Here is a 19738-nt window from a genome sequence, read left to right as displayed (position 1 = left end):
CACCTCGCTCGCTACACAAAATGGACCTGCGCCGACCAACACTCGGGTATAAACACTTCTGTTTTATTGTAGTATCAGATTTAGTCATGCCAGTGGTTATATTTTTCTCCATGCTGTGGTGACTTTCAGTGGATACAAAAGCTGGTTAGTTATAACTACCATCACTCGCATCACAACTACCCTCAGCACATTCCTGACCGTGGTTGTTTTATGGTCTTCTGTCGGCAGCAACGGTTCCCAAAAGTTCAGAGATTAGGGAAGATTGTGAAAAGAAAAAACACCACCTCAGGTATCCACTACAATGCAGCAATACTAGTGAGCCAATCAGAGGCTGGTCTCAAACCAAAACCTGTTACGACTGAACCTCTTTCAGTGCATTTACACCAGTGACCTATTAAGCAGATATACAAACAAACTATTTTAATGCCCGTTAAAAAAAAATGATCCCCACCTTGAAAATCATCATTTATCTTTACAGTGCACCCAATGTGGACACCAGAGAGATGGAGACTGTGTCAAGACTTCATTGAGTCTGAACCACTTTGCCAGAGCACTATGACGATTACCTGAGCTATGTGAACGCCTATATTCTCACACCGACTTCTATTAAGGCCTCGCACTAAACATATAAGCTGCATGCCTGTACCTTCAAATCTGCTTAGACTGTCAGACATTATTTTTGTTTACCGACTTTTGATTATGTTTATAGAGTTTGGGAGCACTGCCTGGTGCTTGGAGTGTCAGGGTAAAGTTACCTCAAATTGCACACAGATCAAAGATATATACACATGATCCACTGACAGTCATTTGAACCGTCCTTGGTAACAGTGATCTAAATATCTGATTTGCCCATTATGCGTTTGTTGTTGGGGGGGATGTAAATAGTAGAATCAGCTTTTCTTTCTGTGCACACATTCTTTAAACACTAATAAATTAAAAAGCAAAGAAGAGCTATCATTCGAGTCACATTTAGTAGTTTCAAATACAGCAAATGTAAAAAAAAAAAAAAAAAAAAGGAGTAGAAGTTTGCCATACGATAAAAAGGTGAAATCTTTAAAAGGAAATTTTTCTGTGGCGGGTTAATAATTTAAAAGTAAAAAGAAAGTTTGGTGCAAGCGTGGTGGTGGTGCTGTGCGGAGGTCCTTTCAAGCAGAGGCGAGAGGTTCATGTAGCTACACAGTAAACGGATTTCAGAGCGTTCGGGCCTCGAACAGCTGGAGGAGGCGGCGGCGGCCTCGAGTCCTTCAGCGCTCTTCTCGAAGCCCTGCTCGCGTGTTTTTGTGTGTGGTCCAATTTCAGCTGGAAATTGTCTCTCGTTCTTCCTTTCCTGGCATTGTTCAGGTGGGCGGGACGATGCGACGCCGTGCTCGTGATGTTTGTCCAGTCCACGGTCACTGCGGCGTCGCATCTCCGTTGACTTCTACGCCGTGCTGCTGTAGCTGCGCTCGGAGCAGTGCGTTGTCGTTCTTCAGTTCCTCAATCTAGAAAAAAAACAAAACAAAGAAGAGAGAATTAGAGACATGGAGACAGAAATAGAAAAGTTAACAGAATAGAAGGGATTCATTTTCCGGTCAGAAACACACGAGCAACATTAAACGCAACAAGGAGAGAAATGCTTAAACCTGCGTGTTCCCACTCTGCCCGCTTTAGTGTATTATTTGGTGACATCAATAATTGTTAACACAATAGAACAACATTCATGCTGGTCGACATTAGAATATGGCGTCCTATGTCTCTCCAGTGGACAGAGACCTTTAACCAGGCGACTCTTCGTCTGTGAGCCGAGCTGCCAGAGAACCGGTGGAGGGGAAGGCGGTGTGCTTATGATGAATAATGCAGCAGTCAGAAGGACCTGACGGGATCGCATTTCACTGGAGTTGTACCTCGATTTCAGACGACTGACAAATCGATTGATTGATTACAAGGTTTGCAGGCTGCTAGAACTTCACTACAGCCACGAGGAACATGATCCGTCTGCTGAGAACAACCCGCTGGAAGTGATTTTTAACTGTTGCTCATCGTCTAAGCAAACGGAGTTCATTAAAGCCAAAAAAGTCATTTGGCTTTTTTCAAAGTCTTTCTGTTAAGACTGATTCTATATTCAGATAAAAACATTCTATGATGTTTACAAGCTTGAAACTGATAATTAATAACTCTCATACGAGTTGAACGCAGCATGAGTTACTATAATGACATCCGTCATCACTCAGCCTGACTGACGGAAAGTACAGCAGAAAGAAAAGAGGCTCTGGATGAGGAATATATATATATATATATATATATATATATATATTATATATGTGTGGGAGGTTCACCTGTTGTCTCAGCAGCTCGTTGTCCATCTCGACCCGCTCCACCTCTTTGTAACTATCCTGCAGTCGCTGGTTGCTCTGGCGCAGCTCTCGGATGTAGTCACACGCTTTGGACAGGATGCCTCCTTTACTCTGAGACACACGGCACATCGAGAAGTTAAATATGACTCAGCACTTCCTTTTATTTCACTACCATTGTGTGACTCACAAGAATCTTTGCCGACCTTTCCTCTTGTGACTAAACCCTTTCAGATTCTCTCAGACAAACGTCTGGTTACTGCCACCCACCCACCATGAATACTATTGGCTGTGGTTACACCGGCTGTTTTAAATCGGACTTTCAGCATCTTTTATGCACGCATCAGATGAAAGGACAGGATGCACAGAAAGTATCACTGGTTCATGTGTCGAAGTGAAGACTTGGAGAGCAGAGAATGTAGATCACAGACATTCCAGCAGAGTGTCCTCAAAAAAAACCCCTCATCTTTAGAGCCGGTCTTAATCCAATCAAAAAACAGGCAGGGAGCAATCTGTCACTACGCCACATGCTTTGGCAAATTCTACGGTCTTTTAGAGAGCATCATTGTTTGGAGGGCGGATTCCTGCACAGCACTCACCGCTCCAGTTCTGCTGTCTATGCTGCAGTCGGGGATGATTTTTGAAAGTGTGACAATCCAGTTGTTGATCTTGTCTCTTCTTCGTCTCTCCACTGTGAAGAAAGAAAGAAGCTGGTTTTAAACCGGAAAAACAAACTGTTAGACTGAAAGTGTTAGGACTTTTGAAACGGAGAACTTTCAGATGGAACTATTATCTGTGCAGCTTTTACAAAACACAAGCAGACAAGGACTTCAGCGCCCACGTACCTTCATTGTGCTGTGCTCTTCGCCTCTCGTCTCTGGGCGCCCGTGGACCCTCCACCTTCCTGTTAAGACACAGGACAACACAACTTGACAGTGAAATTATTAATACATTAGCAGATTTTCAGTGTTAACCAAATATAGAACACCTGACTTCAAATAATGTTATCGTCAGATGCATCAAACTCATTTTTTGAACTCCTTGAACTGGTCTTTATTAGTCAGCTGAACGGTTTGTGGGATTCAGTTATGTTTTCACCTCCTTTGCTAGGAAGCCCCTCAATAAGATCTGGTGCTACCAATTGCATTTTGTGAAGGTACGTGACATACAAACCAAACAAAAATCCACTTTAAAGTCAGGTTGTAGTGCAACAGAATAGGAAAAACGGCACGTGGGGAGAATACGTTTGCTAATTTGAGCCAAAGGGACCCAGTCACAGGATATCAACAGCCTCACGCTGCCCGTTAACTAAACCTGTGAACATACAATGAACGACAGGAGGGTGCTAACGATTGATTAGTGGGGGGGGGGTCGTATGTGAAAAGTTCTTCTCACCAGTTTGAACTGCCATGCTGCAACATCTCGCTTTCATCAAGGTCTCTGGGGATGGCAGGTAAGTAGGACACAGTGTGGTTTTCAGATGTTGGATTTTTGTTAAATGATTTTTCTTTTTGTATTTTTAGGTATCTTCATTTGTACACACAACGACAAAATTAATCACTCCAGCAAGGGGAAGGAAGAGGTAAAGGACATCCGATCCACCGTGAGGCTAACATGGGAGGAGGAAGGGGGGGAGGGGGGGGGGGTGGGAGAGAGTGGTTTGGTAACTTCAGGGGTGGGATGAATGTGTCATACTCACGCAGTGTAGGTGTGTGTGCGTGGCGCGATGGTGCGAGGGGCCGTCGTCTGCAGCACCTCGGGGGGGCTCATCATCACGTAGAACTGGCCTGGGTTTTAAGAGACAGAGATGAGGACTAAATAAAAGTTCCACTGATGGTTGGACTTCTGAATTTGGATTTTGGTGTCGGAGCCACTGCCGCTTGCTCACCTCCCGCCTGTGCTATCGTTGGGTCGGAGGTGGCCTGCACGGACACGGCTGTGCCATCGCTGACGGTGGCGGCGGGGAAATAAGCGAAGCGCGTCTCGCCTCCCACGGTCTCGCCGCCGGGACTGCCCCCGTTACTGAAAGGGTTCTGGATGACAGCCTGGCAAAAGGGTGGAGTCAGGGACAGGTCGGTCAAACAGTAAACAAACGACGTATAATATTGGGCTGAAACAAAGTACTTTGAAAATATTCTTTTAATCCGTTTGTTTGCATTTCAGAAAATGCTTTAATTAAAACCCTAGAATGTAATATGGCACTTAAATGCATTGATTGGGTTTTGTTTTATTCTATGCAATTCAAGCAAAAGAATTCGGGGGGATTTTTCTGAGCAACCAATTAGTTGCTAATTTAAAGAGTCTTATTTTCTTCTTTGTTTTTTTTACTATTTGTCTTTAATAATAAGGCAAAAATATTTATTTTCTGATTACTCGATTAATTGATCGAATAATTGATAGAATACTCGATCACTAAAATAATGGATAGCTGCAGCCTTAATAGAATATATAGTAAGACTGTGTGTGTCTTTGTAAGAGTTCACATTGCCGTAGCGGTTCTGAATCCATTCAGTCAATTTATGTTTATTATCCAACAGAAAAATGTTGCTGTAGTTCGAGGCCCAAAACTGGAAAAAGGAACCAAAGCTTTGGGTCGTTTCACAGCGGGACAGACTGGATAGACCGTACTACATGTCAACACATTTGTGTGAAGTTCAACACTCAGCTCTCCCTTCCTTTCTTGTCTAAGTAATGCATTCGCACACCGTGTGAGTCAGACTAAAGTCACACTTCAGTCTGACAGAAGGTTTTTTTGCTCACCTGAGCCACAGCCTGAGGGGCTCCGGCAAACGCCGCGGTGGAGACGACGCTGACAGCTCCGGTCCCATCAGCTGCTGCTGCTGCTTCTAACTGCTCGTCGGTCACCTGAACCACGCGGTACGTCACCTGGGGACAGAGCAGAGAGTACTGTCGACGGTTTTTATCTTTTAAAAATAGATTATATTGGGTGAAAAAACATAAGCAAACAAACACACTGCCAGCTTTACAGGCCACCACCACTCTTCATATTTATATATAATTTCTGACATAGATTAGTTAACCGGTTGACTCTCTCAGCATTGGGCTGATTCTAAACACTATTTGGGTGTGTTGAGCTATTTTTAAACCATGAACGTTTTTATAGATTTGGTAAGACATGTCAATATTAACACCAGCATTGAGTCATCACAGTACAGTCATATCCTTTAGTTTACAGCTGAAAAAACATGTTTAAAGTGTGCGGCCACTCTTTCAAAACATAAATAATGAATAAACAATGACATTAAATACACCAGAGGGGTAGGTTTTTGAAGAACTACACATATCAAGTCGTTTATTTAAATTGTTACAAATGTCAATGTGATTTTGCACGAGGTTTCCTTAACGTTACTTCTGGAATGTAATCTGTGAGGTGCGGTTTTACTTCAGCTCTCCATAGTAAGTACAGTTAATATGAATCATTCATTGTGTAGTAGTTGTATAAATTAAAACACCAGTAGGGCGGTTAGCTAACATGTAAGGGAACTTCGTGCTGTTAGCCGGTGAGCTAACGCTAACTAGCTCACGTTAAGCTAACACAAATGTGCCATTATATGAAAGCTCTACAAAACATCCAGACTTAGCATATTTCTGTCATGTTAGACCCACTCATTAGTAAACACTTTTAATCAGTGCAGGGTTGTTGTGATGTTGTAGCCTATATGGTGTAGCTGTTACATGTATTGATGTGATATAAACCACATTGTTGTGTAGAAGACAGGTCCTCCGTGCTCACCTGTCCTCCACTGTTCTCTGTGCGGAACTGGTACTGCACATTGTGGTCAGTGAACGCAGCCTGCGGGACACCAGTGATGGTCACTGCAGTCTGCTCCTCCGTCCCCACCGTCTCTCCTGCAACACACAGGGCAACGTGTTTCAAATCTGCGGAGGTGCCCCAGGGCAGTTAGCATCAATAACACAGATGCGAGAGGATTGCAACATGTCTGCAGATTAGGACTGCAGACATGCACGCATGTTTTCCTTTTACAATAAGGGTTCAAGATCTCAGTTCTTATAATGTGTCTCAAAAGAGGCAGAACCTGAATCTGCATCACATATTCATACGTTGAGAAATTAAAACAGATTATTTGTTGTCTATTTTAGCAGAAAATGAGGCTCCCACCTTCCTGTAACTCTTCCTCTTCCGTTTCCTGTTTTTCGTGACTAAAAAAAACAAACAAGAGAAAACGAAATTAATCTGTGGCTCCAGATCTCAGTTGTGGGCGAACAGCGCCCTCATGTGGTCACACGAGGGGACAACGGATAAGACATAAAAATAAAGTGATGCATAACGGGCGTGCAAGCGTGACAGATGTAAGGTTTTCTGCAACTTCCAGGCGGAAAATGTCAACTTTAATTAATCAAAACTGAAGCGGAAGTGGTTTGATTTACTGCACAAGGAGAGACAAACTTCACAATAAACTATAACATTCTTAATTAATAACACCGCCCCTCCTAGTTAGAGTTAAGCATTAAACCCTAAAAATAGTTGCATTAGCTAACGTACAGTAAGAAAGCATTAATAATAAATAAATATCGCCCTGAAAATATTGGCACAAATTGCTGCAGTGCATTCATTGTCTAGTAAATAAAACAGTAATCGGCATGTTACAGATTTACAAAACGGCGCACAGTTTTCTGCTGAAAAAATGTCTTTACGGATGCCGAAGAGCATCATCTCCGCCAGCTGCACACTCTCTGATCCAACCAAAAAAACCACACAAAAACAGTGCAGATATCAAACGTATTAAGAGGAACATGCAGGAATCGTAAACGGAGCAAAGAGATGGAAAACATGGTTTATTTTAGGCCGTGTGAGGGAGCCATGGCTGAGCAGGAAGCGGCCGGCAGCCTCTCACCTCGCCGAGCTGTCCAGACTCTGCTCCAGCATATCCATCAAGGCTTTTGTGGGTGTAAAAAAAAAAAAAAACGCTGATATTCAACGACACTGATTTACGGAGATGGAAGCGCTGATCACGGGGACAAACACACGGGTCATGTGAGGAAGACAGTCCAGGACACGTGAGGCAGCGGCCGGGCGAGGAGCTAAAATGGAGGCCGCTGCTGAGCGGGGAGGCGGTCGTCTGTGCGGAAAACACAACACAACACGCACAAAAAAACACTCTGGGTGTTCACGCGGCTACGGCGGAGGCGGCGGTGCTCCGGTCGGCGGGGTTAAGCTCGCTATTGTAGTTTAGATGAACTGCACGGTGCACGGACGGAAGATCATTTCCTGTGAAATTGGTTCGCTGGTAATGTGTTCGCCCTTGGTTTGCTCCGCGGCGCACAGCTGCTGTTTATCCGCGCAAAGCTGCGGGCTGCGACATGCGGCCAATAAGATGCGGAGTGGACTATTTTGTTCGTTTATAATGTGAAAAGAAATGATTGAGGGGGTTTGTTTTTGCACTGAAAATGTTGATTTGGCTTTGTGAGATTTCAGATATTGTTAGCCAGCATTCACGTAACTCAAATAGTTTAGTGGTTAAACTGTAGTCTCGTGTTTGTTCCCGGTTTATTTCTGCGTTAAAGCCTCCACGCGCGTGGATTATTTGCCTTGCGGTTTTGAGGCAATGTCATGAATATATTACGCAGGCAGTATTAATCTGTACAACATTGATCTGACGGACATTCAGCTCACTTCTTCTTTTTTTTTTTCTTCTTCAGGTTCTCTGCCCAGGTGACCGCGGAGATCCAATACGGGTTTTCCCACAAACCACATGACAGAAATCGTCCACGTCGAGCCTCAACCGCTCGCGCACACACAGACGTCTCATAATTCACTGGTTTTATGTCGTGTTGGGACAGCTTGTACCTGTTTTTACTTTAAGACTAGGAGACGGGTTGAGTTTGAGAGCAGATAGAGGATCGTGTTGACTTTGTGCAGTCAGAGTCAACCTCTCCTTCAAATTCAGCTGATGTGAGGCGATCTTCATCTGTCAGCACAAAATATAAATATATATATATATACACATACATACGTATATACACTGCTCAAAAAACTAAAGGGAACACTTAAACAACACAATGTAACTCCAAGTCAATCACACTTCTGTGAAATCAAACTGCCCACTTAGGAAGCAACACTGACAATCAATTTCACATGCTGTTGTGCAAATGGAATAGACAACAGGTGGAAATTATAGGCAATTAGCAAGACAGACACCCCCAATAAAGGAGTGGTTCTGCAGGTGGTGACCACAGACCACTTCTCAGTTCCTATGCTTTCTGGCTGAAGTTTTGGTCACTTGAATGCTGGCGGTGCTTTCACTCTAGTGGTAGCATGAGACGGAGTCTACAACCCACACAAGTGGCTCAGGTAGTGCAGCTCATCCAGGATGGCACATCAATGCGAGCTGTGGCAAGAAGGTTTGCGGTGTCTGTCAGCGTAGTGTCCAGAGCATGGAGGCGCTACCAGGAGACAGGCCAGTACATCAGGAGACGTGGAGGAGGCCGTAGGAGGGCAACAACCCAGCAGCAGGACCGCTACCTCCACCTTTGTGCAAGGAGGAACAGCAGGAGCACTGCCAGAGCCCTGCAAAATGACCTCCAGCAGGCCACACATGTGCATGTGTCTGCTCAAACGGTCAGAAACAGACTCCATGAGGGTGGTATGAGGGCCCGACGTCCACAGGTGGGGGTTGTGCTTACAGCCCAACACCGGGCAGGACGTTTGGCATTTGCCAGAGAACACTAAGATTGGCAACTTCGCCACTGGCGCCCTGTGCTCTTCACAGATGAAAGCAGGTTCACACTGAGCACATGTGACAGACGTGACAGAGTCTGGAGACGCCGTGGAGAACGTTCTGCTGCCTGCAACATCCTCCAGCATGACCGGTTTGGCGGTGGGTCAGTAATGGTGTGGGGTGGCATTTCTTTGGAGGGCCGCACAGCCCTCCATTTGCTCGCCAGAGGTAGCCTGACTGCCATTAGGTACCGAGATGAGATCCTCAGACCCCTTGTGAGACCATATGCCGGTGCGGTTGGCCCTGGGTTCCTCCTAATGCAAGACAATGCTAGACCTCATGTGGCTGGAGTGTGTCAGCAGTTCCTGCAAGACGAAGGCATTGATGCTATGGACTGGCCCGCCCGTTCCCCAGACCTGAATCCAATTGAGCACATCTGGGACATCATGTCTCGCTCCATCCACCAACGCCACGTTGCACCACAGACTGTCCAGGAGTTGGCGGATGCTTTAGTCCAGGTCTGGGAGGAGATCCCTCAGGAGACCATCCGCCACCTCATCAGGAGCATGCCCAGGCGTTGTAGGGAGGTCATACAGGCACGTGGAGGCCACACACACTACTGAGCCTCATTTGGACTTGTTTTAAGGACATTACATCAAAGTTGGATCAGCCTGTAGTGTGTTTTTCCACTTCAATTTTGAGTGTGACTCCAAATCCAGACCTCCATGGGTTAATAAATTTCATTTTCATTGATAATTTTTGTGTGATTTTGTTGTCAGCACATTCAACTATGTAAAGAACAAAGTATTTAATAAGACTATTTCATTCATTCAGATCTAGGATGTGTTGCTTAAGTGTTCCCTTTATTTTTTTGCGCAGTGTATATACGTATGTATGTGTATATTTAAAAAAAGAAATCCACATATATATTTATATAAAAAGAATGTATGAAATATGTGTATAAAAATAATCCATATATATATTATAATAAAGGAATGTGTGTGGATATATATATATATATATATATATATATATATATATATATATATATATATATATATATATATATATATATATATATATATATATATATATATATATATATATATATATATATATATATATAAAAATAATGTATATGCATAATTTATAAAAAATGTGTATATATAAAACTATGTATATATATATAAACGAAAAATGAATGTATATATATATAGATAATGTACAGTATGTATAAATATATATATTTATTAAAAAATATATATATTATAAAATAAAAACATTGTAACCTTATAAAGTAGAGTAGAAAACAACATAGTGTGTTTGATACCACAAATGTTACCAAACGGACATGATTACACATTATACAACTGCGTAAATCACTTTGACATTAAATGATCTTTTTCTGTTGTAAAATAAGCATTAAATCTTGTCAGTCGTGTAAAACAAGAAGAGAAAACGTTGAAGAACGGTGAGCATTTTTTTTAAAGGCAGTGTAAATTGGAGGAGGTCACAAGATGATTACAAGGATAAGAAAGAAAGAAAAACGTAATTAAGTTGGAACAATTCTGTTGAAATGGGAAATACTGAGTGCTGTCATCTCTTCTGTTCTGAAAAAATCCTGCAAATGCAACATGAAGGATAAATCCCTGTCTCCCGCACTGAGGCCTTGACCCTTAACAACCTCCACATTCACAGCAGCAGGGCCCCGACACGTTCATTGACATATTTAAAATTATAATTGTTAATAGAAACTGCCTCTAATATTGAATGTTAAGAAGAAAAAGACAAGGAAATAATAAAGTCCATGTAAATAAACATTTTCAAAAGACAACCATGGTCCGCTGGATCATCTGATGGAGATGTGTAATAATTACAGTACATTCTTAAAAATGAATTCATCATTTAACCCCTTCTAAGGCTGGAAAACAAACACTATCCCATTGTCATACTCAGTATATTCTGTATCAGCTTGTTCCTCCCTTTTCATTGAAGCCGCAGAATGAAGTTCACGCTGAGTGAACTACAGGACTTCAGCTTATTGCACATTCCTGTCACTTCTTTCATCCAAACTTTAGCTTGAGGTTTTTGTTTGTAAGGGTTGGCTAAGTGAGTCACTTAGCTTGAAATGGGTTGAATGGGTCTGCTAGAGCACATTTGTTTGTTCTTTTTAAAGACATTTTTTAGGGCCTTATTGCCTTAATTGCCTTTATTAGAGAAGCTGGAGGGGGGGGGGGGTAGACATGCAGCAAAGGACTATGGGACAGAATTGAACCCAGGATGGGACACATGCGCTACCAGATGAGATAGAAATGACCTCCATGTTAGTTTGTTTGCTGTATTGGGACATGTCTAACTTCTATCAGCCAGCTGAGAACCTCTGGATGTTTTACACTATCAAGCTGACTCAGGATGTCTGAGGGGCAGGGGTGAAAAAATATAAATAAACACAGCACCAGTTGCATCCAAGTTTACTGGCATGCAGGGCAGCCTTCATGGCCCGCCTCTCATCTTCTCCACTAGAAGGGCATGCTGGAGGGCACTTTTGCGGCGCTTCTTTCAGACATGGGGGCAGCAAAGGGGACTGTCCCCCCCCTCAGTGTATATAAGAAACACATTCCTGAAAACTGAACTGACCTTTTAGACGTTTTAATTGAAGAATAAGGAAGTTTGATCGAATCATTGTGCATCAAACCAGGCTTCAGGCTTAGTTTAAACCTGCTCTGTATCTTTGTCATTCAAACTTTACAGAAAGGAAGCCTGGTTTGAGCCAAACACAGCGAATGAATAGAACTCAACCTTTAAAATGATCCCTTGTATCACATGGCATTGTGCATTTCTTTGAGGAGCCGGTGACTCATTCATTCAGATTGCACACCCATTCCAGTGGGAGAGAGACATAGAGAGAGAGAGAGAGAGAGAGAGAGAGAAAGAGAGAGAGGGAGGAACAACCACCTACCAAGTGCCAAACTTGAGGCCAACCTCTCTCCTCCCATCTCATTCTTTCCTATATGGGCAACCTCAGATGTATTTGCAGACAGTGCAGTAACAGACCGAACCGTGCTGGAGAACTAAGAGGGGGAACTCTGATCACAAAATAACGAAAAGGCGATTAACAGAGAAGTCGACGAAAGTATTCGGAGCAGAGATTCATCTTCTTCTGACCGGCACTAAAAAGGTAAACCGTCCTGTCAGCTTTGGCAGTATTTGTGCAGAGACTTTACTTTAATTTCAGTGTGGAGTCGACAACCCCTCCCATGTCTTTTGATCAATTATGCTCTTTGTCTTTTGCACATTTTATGTCTCTGCACTCAAAAGAGTTTCTGGAACCACGTGTACACTTCAAAGAGATTTCAGTTTTTTTTTCCAATTCTAAACTTGCAGTTATGGCTTTTTCATACTCACAGAGCCACTTTCCCTTAAATGTAAAAATCTCCTTGGATGGATTCGGCATGTGTTTCATTTATTTGAATAACAACAGTGGTGGATGTTGAATGAAGATTTGTAGACAGAACTGTGTGGCCAACTTCCTCCATCCTCCTATGTATTAATGATAGCCTGCACATTGTACAGTCCAATGCCAATAGATGCATTTGTACATCAGAATAAATACATCCTGTGCATTTATTGAGCATGAAAAGAACCAACTTTCAGAATAATTGAGTTGGTAATCCTGTCTTCTGTTTCAGGAAAGATAGAAGTAAAATGGCAACACCCAAAAACACCCCCCGAGGTGCCAACTCACCGCTGTCCCCCAACCGCATCACCCGGCTTCAGGAGAAGGACGACCTGTGCAACCTCAATGACCGGCTGGCCGCCTACATCGACAAGGTGCGCTTTCTGGAGACCGAGAACGCCGGCCTGCGTGTGCGCATCACCGAGTCGGAGACCGAGGTCAGCCGGGAGCTGTCGGGCCTGAAGGCCGCCTACGAGGCCGAGCTGGCCGACGCCCGCAAGACTCTGGACTCTGTGGCCAAAGAGCGAGCGCGCCTGCAGCTGGAGCTGGGCAAGATGCGGGAGGACTACAAGGAACTGAAGGCAAGGTGGGTCGCAGCACACAGCAATCCAAATGAAGGAGCAATGTCTCCAGACTGTCAATTACAGGGATTAGGGTGGAGGATGTTTTAAGGGGTGGTCTCAGCACCTTAAAGCCCCTGAATCCCTTAGAAGCGCCCATGTGTGTCTTTACAATTAAAGTAGACTAAAGAAGCTTTTAAAGCTTTTAATATTCCTTTTTGCTTATGAAAAAAGATGAGTTCACAAGCAACAAAAGGCACCTTTAATTCGATACGCTCAGTTAATAGTTTTGCTGTTGCAGCAGCACGTGGTCTCCTATGACTAATAGCTAACGGTGGCAAATGATAGCAAACTTTATGCAAACATTGCGGTGTAACTGCTGTCCTGGTGCCTATTTTCGACACTACTTTTTGAGCAATTACTATTATCCCATAATTAGCACTTGCGGCCACAGAGGCAACAAAGTCTAGCTTTAAAGTCTAAATTACCAAACTTTCTTGGACTTACAGTATAACTGCAGACATCAAGTATCTAGAGCAGACAGAGCAAGCGCTGTCTAACTAGTTGCTTCCCTTCACAGGTTATTGGGTTTTTGGTCCAAAATAAAACAAATCAGCCTGGTTTGCCCTTTAATAAAATGAAAAGACACGACAGAACCAGATGTTTTCCTGCCTCGGGGCTTCTGAAAGCCCCATTTTCAACCAAATCTTCCTCAGGTAAAGGCACCCATTTGCCCATTAAAGCGCGAGTGAGAGTGTTTGCGATTGTCCAACATGTCAGCATGCGGCCCACAGCAGCAGAACACAATTACTCATTAGCTTTGAATAGCCGATGCTTTTATTTGCCGACACCCTGCGAGGCCTCGGGGCCACTCCCTGGCTTCAGCATACTCTCCTCATTGCTCACTGCAGTTTGACGTCGGGCTCCTTCCCATGCTGCCACATCCAGACGCCGATGACTAACTCTTTCCCCAGTTCCCCCTCCTTCGCCACAGTAATCATTATGCACACAATACGTGGCAGTGTTTACAGGGCTCCACTCTTGCCTCCATTATTTTTCCATAAATGTTGCGACGACGGGGCCGATGTGTGTTTGGCAAAGCCGAACCGTTGCCATGGCATCGTCTCAGCTAAACACCAACGGCTGTGGTTTGTGGCTGGCGCGTACGTGGGACTGGACGAGGATCATTGTGGCCTGTGAGTCATACGCACCGAGGTCTTTCCCGTTCCTATCCGGGCTACATCCTAATTCAAAAATAGCTCACATTTGTTTCATTTGACTGCGTGAAGGAAACTGCAGTAATTCAGTTTCCACTTGGCCCCTTGAGTTACAAAGCAAAATGGACGTCTGTTTAAGTGGGACGTCCTGTATCAATACTTATAAACACATCCAATAAGATGGAACTTAACACCTGAGACTCGTTTTGTCTTTGCAGGAACACCAAAAAGGAGTCCGATTTGGTCGCAGCGTTGCAGAGGCTCAAAGACTTGGAGGCTCTGCTGAACTCCAAGGATGCGTCTTTGACTACGGCTCTGGGAGAGAAACGAGGCCTCGAGGTGGAAAACAGGGACCTGAAGGCGCAGGTTGCCAAGGTAAACTCAAACCCACGCTCAACTCGTGGCTCCGCGGAAACACATCTGGGGTCAATCTTTCTGCAATTAGTTAGCCTACGAGCTCACCAGCTCTTTGTTTGTCCCTCATGCTCCTCTGTTTTTTTTCCACTTTGTGGTGATCAGCGATAGCTTATCAGAGACCCATTTTGCAACATGTTTGCGTTTACCACTAGCTTTTCTTTATTTTGGAGTTTTTACAGTGGAGTTTTGAAAGCAAGCCAGGACTTTTTCTTGAGTAAAAATAATATATAATATTCAGTATTGGTGTGTGCAGCAAATTAAGGTTTTCTTTGCTGACTTCAGTCTTTCTGTCATAGCTTCATGGAGCTCGGACATGTTGACTCTCTCATTTCTCTTGGCCTCTTAACTGTATTTACTGCACATTTCTGCACTGTGAATGTTTGTACGCTGCTTCGCACTGATATTCTGCTCCTGTTGTGCTTCTCTCAGCTGGACACCAGTTTGGCCGATGCCAAGAAGCAGTTGCAGGATGAGATGCTGAGGAGGGTGGACGGAGAGAATCGCATCCAGACCCTCAAGGAGGAGCTGGAGTTTTCGAGGAACCTTCACTCTGAGGTCAGAATCCCCGAGAACAGCTCTTATTACGTATAAATTATGTTAAAAAGAAACTTTCTCTACTTCTTTTTTTTCCTTTCATTTTGATCACATCAGCATCGACCTAACATGTATTTGTAGTCGGGAATGAAATTGCTTTTGTGATTGTCCAAAAGGAACTGCGGGAGACAAAGCGGCGCCATGAGTCTCGCATGGTTGAGGTGGACAATGGCCACCTTCATGATTTTGAAAGCAAGTTGTCCGAGGCGCTGACGGAGATGCGCAGCCAGCACGAACTGCAGATCAAAATGTACAAAGATGAGATCGAGAAGACCTACAATTCCAAGGTAGACCATCAGTTTTACTACAGTTGAAAGGTTTTTAAAAAACAACTGAACTCGATTTTGTGGTCTTCAACGGAAGATAAAATATCTGTAACATGTCAAAACATTATAAAAAACAAAGAATGCACTGTTTTGGCAGGACAGTTTTTGTTTTGGAGAAGCCACAAACTGGTCCCAATGAAGCGAAATGAGATCCAGACTGCAGAGTTGTTTGGCAATTTGGATTTTAGTCATGCTCTACCTCGTTGTTTCTCTCTGTCAGCTGGAAAATGCTCGTCAGTCAGCGGACCGGAGCAGCCACCTGGTTGGGGCAGCACACGAGGAGCTCCAGCAGACCCGGATCCGCCTGGAGTCCATGTCCAGTCAGATCAGCCAGCTGCAGAAACAGGTGACCTGAAACGAGCAGCTCGCACAGATCGCATTCAGAGTTCTTATTGGGACTCATGCAAGATGCTCGTAGGCACAATGCATTGCATCATGATGACCATGTGCAGATTTATAGCCACAGACTGTATATAAGAAGTGAGCGTAGTCACTGTGACGTCACCCATTGGTTTGTTGACGACCGTTTTGAAACCTTGAGTTCTGCATTTTGGCAGTCGCCATCTTGTTTTTTTGCAACCAGAAGTGAGTCAAGAGGGTGGAGCGAAGGACAACCAAAAGCTGAATAACACATTTTTAAGTGACCAAAATGTTACAATTTACTTTCATGAACTCAGAACACACTCAGAACACAGTGTGAAAAAGTTAAAGTCGTAAGACGAAAACACAGACAACTCCCAGACCGGACAACAACGTTAACGCGTCATTTTGTCATCGACTTCTATACAACTAGAGGAGTCTCCCCCTGCTGGCCATTAGAAGGAATGCAAGTTTAAGGCACCTCCACATTGGCAACCAAAAGCAAGCTGTGTTAATTTTGATCTGACAATAACTGTGTTATCCTTCTGTCCGATCCAGCTGGCGGCTCGCGAGGCGAAGCTAAGGGACCTGGAGGACGCCCTGTCTCGAGAGCGGGACACCACCCGCCGCCTGCTGGGGGAGAAAGACAGAGAGATGGCCGAGATGAGACAGCAAATGCAGCAGCAGCTGGATGAGTACCAGGAGCTCCTGGACGTCAAGCTGGCTCTGGATATGGAGATATGTGCGTACAGGAAGCTGCTGGAGGGAGAGGAGCAAAGGTACGCTGGCCACTCGCAATGAGTTTATCCAACAGAATAAGAGTCTTGCCTTTCCTCTGTGCTACAGAGTTAGACATCTTCTCCGCCTCTCACACTTTTGTGTTTGTCCTTGTAGGCTGCGTCTCTCCCCCAGCCCCCCGCCCGCCAAAATGACAGGGAGTCGCTCCTCTACCTCAGGAGGTACCTCTCGCTCGGTGCACTACAGCGCTCAGAGCTCTCCTTCCAAGAGGTGCCGCCCCAACGACACCGACAGCGAGGCCTCGAGTATCGCTGGTGGAACTGTTGCTCGCACTCGCATCGCCCAACAGGCCTCAGCCAGCGGGCGGGTCACTGTGGACGAGGTGGACCTGGACGGGAAATATGTCAAACTCGGCAACAAATCAGATGAGGTGAGATGCTGGGATGATTTAAGTGATGGAAACTAAAGATTTTACTGTCACAGTTGCACACTGTGTGTTTGGTCAACTAGAGCACTTTCCTGACATTGCCATTGGAAGCCGAATTAGACTTGGAGAATAGCACTCGGAGGATGTGACAAGCTGACTTTTTATGCAACCCACCAGGATCAGAATTTGGGGAACTGGCAGGTGAAGCGGCAGGTGGGGTCCGGTGCTCCGATCATCTTCAAGTTCCCGGTAAAATTCACTCTTAAGGCCGGCCAGAGGGTCACGGTAAGCAGCACCTTTACAGCACAATCACAAGTCAAGAACAGCGACAAACACAGTGACAGATAACTCACCCTATATTGTACCTTTACCACGGATGACAGATCTGGTCCTCTGGTGCTGGCGGAACCCACAATCCTCCCTCTGACCTGGTGTGGAAGACTCAGCCCTCCTGGGGCACCGGAGACCTGTTCCAGACCACCCTGATCAGCGTCAATGGAGAGGTATTATAAATTCCCCATCAGACTTGTGGTACTTTATTTGAACCTTAAGCTCTATTTAGTTGTATTATACACTGAGCTTTTTCCTCCAGGAAATGGCAATGAGGAAGGTCACCCGCACGCAGTTTGAAGAAGATGATGACGACATGGTGAGAGCAATTGTATTGATCACAAATACTAAGCATACCGCAGATATTCACCAGATGCTTTATTTTCATGATAAATGGAGCTGGTGCACTTTGAATTAGACCAACAACACATTGAGAACACTAAACTGTGATCTTCAGCATCCTGGAAATATTAAATTAGCTATTTTAACACTTCTAAACAATCTTGGGGTAGAACAATAGATCAGGTTGGGATAGTAAAGTAAAGTCATTTTAATATTGGAAATTTGCCTTGTGCACTGACATGATGCAGAGACATATAAACAACCTGAAAATCTGTAATGAAATGTTGATTTCTTTACCCATTATATGGTCAGATAGAGTGGAACAAAAACCATATTTTAAGCATAAAAATATTTTTTTGGTAAATACATTATTATCGGGTAATATATAGATTATTTTCAGAATTAACTAAGTCATCGTTTTGTCTATAAATTGTAAGAAAATTGCGAAAAATGCCCATTCACAGCCAAAAGAGCTTGTTTTATAGTAGTCCAAAACACAACGACAAATGTGCTTTCAATAAATGCAAAACACAAACACAAATCTTCACATTGAAGAAGTTACAATCAGGGAATATTATTATCCTCTATTATCAAAATAGTTGCTGATATAATTTTATGTTCATCAACTTATTGTTTAATCAATTTATTGTGTCAGCTTTAGAGTTTAGTGAAGCATTCTGCATCCCCTGAAGATATCCCCCAGTGCTCCTTTCAAAATAAAACAATCTTTTGAGGCCAGCAATCAAACATGCCTACAGAATGTGTTCTCATGAAACGCTCGGATATTAACGCCCGATCTCAGCAGGTGGCTCACAGCACCTGTGGAGACAGCGAGTACAACCTGCGGAGCCGGACAGTGGTCTGCGGCTCCTGCGGACTTCCTTCAGACAAATCCGGCGGCAGCTGCTCTGTAAACTCGGCCTCCCGTTCCTTCCGCAGCGGAGGGATCTCCGAGGGTCTACTGCCGCACTCCTACGTGTTCAGCGCCAGCACCCCTCGCAAGGTGGGCACTGCAACACATATGGCTTCCGTTGAAAGTGTTTTAATTGACAACTTCTCTGCCTTTATTTTGATTTAGATGATAGTAACTTTGTCGATCTTTCCTCTTAGACTGGAGCCAGAATGGAGAACTGTCCAATTATGTGAGCCACCTGGATCCACGATGAAACACTTCAACTCCATTAGTTTTCAGTTATTACTTATTTAGTTGTTGTAGTTATTAAGTTTAGTTGATGTACTTTGGAATCATTTTCAATTATTCTATGCAATAAAACTTTATACTGCTTTTTTTTATAATGTACATATGGCATGCTTATGAAATATTTCCTTGAATATGAAAGATGATGAAAACAGTACAGTGGCAGATAAAACCATCACTGTCTTATGCTAGTCATATCATAGTTGAATCAGATTTACACTCTGTGAACATGCAGCAGGGTTGCAGTAAATTAATTTGTGTTGACTTATTTTGATTTTTAGAAAATAGAATTAGCTTCTGTAGTTAAAGTAAACTTAACTTTAACTACCTGCAGAATGTTGTGTGTTGTTTTGCTGATATCAATAAACATGTTTTCAGAATTTGTCTTGTTCAACGATAATGATGTGATAGACGAAGTACTTGCAGTATTTGCACTGTCTTACTATAGTACAGAAATATTAGGTTGGGCAGGCTGTTTTAATTGTGGGGTTAACTCTATGTGATAGACTGACTGTCTGACTGTGATTTATTTTTTGTTTGAATCGTCCAATAATAAAAAATCTCCAAAAAATACGATATACAACACTCGGAAAGGGGTCATTATGTGTGATGAGTAGCCTACTGATTTTAAACAAAAAACAAAAAAAAACTCATATGCACTTTCACCCAAGTAGCAAGTAATCCGGACTTTTACCTCTGTGCATAGAGGTAGAATTTCTACCTTTACTTCAAATGAATATG

General features: G+C 43.6%; 2 protein-coding genes across 2 annotated transcripts; one reads left to right on the top strand and one right to left on the bottom strand.

The window, feature by feature from the left end:
- Positions 1 to 42: 42 nt before the first annotated feature.
- Positions 43 to 7630, bottom strand: usf2 (upstream transcription factor 2, c-fos interacting). The gene is made up of 11 exons (XM_076105606.1): positions 7208 to 7630; positions 6472 to 6512; positions 6085 to 6200; positions 5091 to 5216; positions 4219 to 4375; positions 4030 to 4117; positions 3726 to 3770; positions 3176 to 3234; positions 2930 to 3021; positions 2316 to 2444; positions 43 to 1481 (listed from the first exon to the last, which is right to left on the bottom strand). Exons 1-11 carry the CDS (start codon positions 7243 to 7245, stop codon positions 1392 to 1394), a joined length of 981 nt encoding a protein of 326 aa, XP_075961721.1. The 5' UTR covers positions 7246 to 7630; the 3' UTR covers positions 43 to 1391.
- Positions 7631 to 10151: 2521 nt separating this feature from the next.
- Positions 10152 to 19560, top strand: LOC142965403 (lamin-A-like). The gene is made up of 13 exons (XM_076106329.1): positions 10152 to 12209; positions 12721 to 13074; positions 14484 to 14640; positions 15112 to 15237; positions 15393 to 15563; positions 15823 to 15948; positions 16521 to 16741; positions 16857 to 17130; positions 17305 to 17412; positions 17511 to 17630; positions 17720 to 17776; positions 18602 to 18802; positions 18910 to 19560. Exons 2-13 carry the CDS (start codon positions 12737 to 12739, stop codon positions 18943 to 18945), a joined length of 1935 nt encoding a protein of 644 aa, XP_075962444.1. The 5' UTR covers positions 10152 to 12209; positions 12721 to 12736; the 3' UTR covers positions 18946 to 19560.
- Positions 19561 to 19738: the final 178 nt, after the last annotated feature.

This window comes from Anarhichas minor, unplaced genomic scaffold (genome assembly GCF_050575085.1).
Source record: "Anarhichas minor isolate MPS153535 unplaced genomic scaffold, ASM5057508v1 ptg000033l, whole genome shotgun sequence".
NCBI classification, from domain to species: Eukaryota; Metazoa; Chordata; class Actinopteri; order Perciformes; family Anarhichadidae; genus Anarhichas; species Anarhichas minor.
Note: the sequence above shows the minus strand (reverse complement) of the source record. Positions and strands in the feature narration are given on the sequence as shown.

Bases quoted from the DNA above. Each gene is read 5' to 3' on its own strand.
- usf2 (XM_076105606.1), bottom strand. From the start codon at position 7,245: ATGGATATGCTGGAGCAGAGTCTGGACAGCTCGGCGAG. The intron at 4,376-5,090 runs GTGAGCAAAAAA...CCCTTTTGCCAG, and splicing joins CCCCTCAGGCTGTGGCTCAG to GCTGTCATCCAGAACCCTTT. The intron at 3,022-3,175 runs GTACGTGGGCGC...CTTTCTTCACAG, and splicing joins AAGAGCACAGCACAATGAAG to TGGAGAGACGAAGAAGAGAC.
- LOC142965403 (XM_076106329.1), top strand. From the start codon at position 12,737: ATGGCAACACCCAAAAACACCCCCCGAGGTGCCAACTCACCGCTGTCC. The intron at 15,238-15,392 runs GTCAGAATCCCC...ATTGTCCAAAAG, and splicing joins CGAGGAACCTTCACTCTGAG to GAACTGCGGGAGACAAAGCG. The intron at 17,131-17,304 runs GTGAGATGCTGG...GCAACCCACCAG, and splicing joins TCGGCAACAAATCAGATGAG to GATCAGAATTTGGGGAACTG.